Genomic DNA, 2,711 nt, shown 5'->3' with positions numbered 1-2,711 from the left:
GCAGGGACTGCTGCTGGGGTGGGAATGCAGGGACTGCTGCTGGGGTGGGAATGCAGTGCCCTGGCTGGGGGGGGAGCAGAGAGGGGCAGGGCAGGTTCTGCTCACTCAGAACGACTGTTTTCATTTGGGAGTCATACCCAGCTGGTACCAATGGGAAACTATGTGTGCCTGGGTGTCTTGTTGCACCCTTGTATGACAAATGGAATCCTGGTGTTATCCAAGCTGTTCGTTTGGAGAAAAAGGGGGGGGGAATCTTCCAGACATCAGTCAGTTTGTCTACCCTCAAAAAACATTTTTCAAGCTTTGACAAAATATTATTTTCAACTGCCATTTGAAAGTGAAATTGCATTGTGGCATTTTCATCTTCTGTGATCAGGGTGAGGAAGATCAAGCTGGAATTTTAGTTTGAATTTTTTTTTTCAGTGCTGATATAAACTCCCTGTGTTCAGATTCTTCCAGCAGTAGTGTTGCTGTTGAAAAGCATGGCCCACACCATAAAGACACTCTCAGAAGGAGGTTTGTTATATGGTCAGGCCGCTCCACATCTGTCATATTTCAAAGGGTTTATAACAAAGATGTGTAGAGAAGGTGGAATGTACAGTATGTTGCTTTGAATGGAAATGAGACCAAAGAGAGTTGTGTTAGAACAAATACACATTACTTCAAAGCTTTTTAAACTCTCTCAGGAGCCATCTCGTTTAAACCTATAATACATTGGAGGATTCTTATGAACGGGTCGTATCCATAATAATCAGTGGGGTAGTTCTACACATGACTGCAAAGTGAATGTTAATTTCAAATATTTACCAAGAAAGGTCTTTAAGTCATTGTTTATGAGAAATTGGGCTTTATCTGCATGGATGTTTTAGTAATTAGCTGGGTTTTATGGAATGCATGGCGGTGCTTTCACAGTTTTATCTCTCGTTCCAATCTTCTATTCATTTCTGGAATGCCAAAACAACATCTGTATTTCCTGCTGCAGAAGTGATTGGCAGCCATGTTTCAGGCAAATGCGTATAAGGAAAAACAAATGGCAAATTTCATCTGGTAAATGATATTTACAGACTTTAAAGTCAAAATGCTGGGTTTAAAGAATTGTGACGTGATGGATGTTAGGGGGAAGAAAGGGATAGGCTTGCAGTTTTGTGATTTGTCATGAGCTGTGGAGGAAAAACAGATTAGTCTTCATTAACATTTAGAATTGTAATTTCTGTTATCAGGTTAGACATAATGTTTCAGTTTGGATTTTTGCAGTAGACTTTGAAGTGGTTATTAGTACAGACAAAAGCATAAATGCACATTAATGTGCTGGTAATGGTATGTGTATTGAAGGAAATGGTAGCTAATACCAGAGTCTATCTAGCAACTTGCAAAAAAAGATAAGCTGGGAGAGAAGACTGGATTGTAGTAAATGCTAAAAAACTTTAGGGTAATGAAAATAATTGGAAAACTTTGAATGTGTGTGGTGGGGAATTCTTTTTTTCTGCTGAAAACTGGTTTTGAGAGTTTATTGAATGATTGCCTCCAAATTGGGCTTTGCAGGAGCACGACAAGTGTTGCACCTAAATAGGACCTGTAGGAATCCAAACTTCCCACATTTCACAAAGCATTCCATGCTGTCCCACAGGGGAGTTTCTCAGTTATGGCTTTCTTGTATCTCCACATCATTCCCTTGGGATTGGTGACCTCTTTCCTCATGTCAGACAAGCGTCCTGATGATATGTCTTGGATGAGCTCATGGCTTGAACTGGAGCATGTCCTGGGCATACTCTGCTGTCATTCCATTTTTCAGTCCCAGGAAATCAGTATTTGCCAATACCAATCCTTTTCAGCTCCCCTGTAATAGCAGAGCCTGAGACCAGGACCAGCTCCACTTCTCCAGCCCAAGGCCAGTTTAGGAAGTCAGCAATAGTGCCTACAAATAGCTGTGGTTTGTGCCTGGATTCTGTAAAAACGTGTCAGACAAATTTTTTTAAATGGTTTAATGGTATAAAAACACTGTTGCTTTATACCAGGCTCTTCCTGCTTTAAAAAGACCATCTGAAAAATGTCTTGATGACTTTCTATGGAGAGAAAGGGGGAACTGAGTGGTTAGCATGTGAATATGTGCTGCTTTTCAAGAGGTGACATGATAAGATATAAAGATTTGACACATTCATGACATTTTTTCCCTCCATTAAGACAGACAGTGAACTCAGAGACTTAAAAGCATGTTTGGAGAGAAGTTATTCCTGCCTTCTCTGTTTGAGCCCTGGCTGCCAGGCTGGAATTCCAAAGATCTGGCCTTCCTCTGCCCGTGGTCCCAGGAGAACTCCTTGGATGCTGCTTGTCTCTGGGTTCAAAGGAAGCTCTGTGCTCTCTCCTCAGGGCCGCCCTGAGCTGACTCCCACAGCCATTGCTGCAGGCAAACTGCTGGCCCAGCGCCTCTTTGGCCAGTCCTCAGAGCTGATGGACTATGACAACGTGAGTCCTTGGTTCTTCCTTTCGATAATAAAAATCTTACATTGTTTTTGCCTTAAGAATTTTTAAAGGAGTTGCATTTTGTCCCCTGGAGTGCAGCTCTGACAGCTGATGTGTGTGCCAGAGCTGCACTGCTCAGTCCTGCCCAGGGTGCTGGGGTCTGTCCTGCAGCTGCTCCCCGTGTGCCCAGCAACACCCCGTGTCCCCCAGTAACACCCTGTGTCCCCAGCAACAGCCCTGTTCCCCAGTAA

The 2,711-nt window shown here is 43.1% G+C and overlaps 1 protein-coding gene across 3 annotated transcripts in view; it reads left to right on the top strand.

Annotated features, from left to right (window-relative positions):
- The window catches only part of TXNRD2 (thioredoxin reductase 2), a 31,108-nt gene that overhangs the window by 20,506 nt on the left and 7,891 nt on the right, over window positions 1-2,711 (top strand). For all 3 annotated transcript variants that reach the window (XM_027652041.1, XM_027652039.1, XM_027652040.1), the window contains exon 13: window positions 2,368-2,463. In XM_027652041.1, coding sequence (XP_027507842.1) covers window positions 2,368-2,463 — 96 coding nt within the window. The remainder of the gene's footprint in view (window positions 1-2,367; window positions 2,464-2,711) is intronic.

The sequence above is a fragment of the Corapipo altera genome, unplaced genomic scaffold (assembly GCF_003945725.1).
Source record: "Corapipo altera isolate COAL_440 unplaced genomic scaffold, ASM394572v1 67, whole genome shotgun sequence".
In the NCBI taxonomy this organism is placed as follows: Eukaryota; Metazoa; Chordata; class Aves; order Passeriformes; family Pipridae; genus Corapipo; species Corapipo altera.
This window is presented reverse-complemented; position numbering and strand designations above follow the sequence as displayed.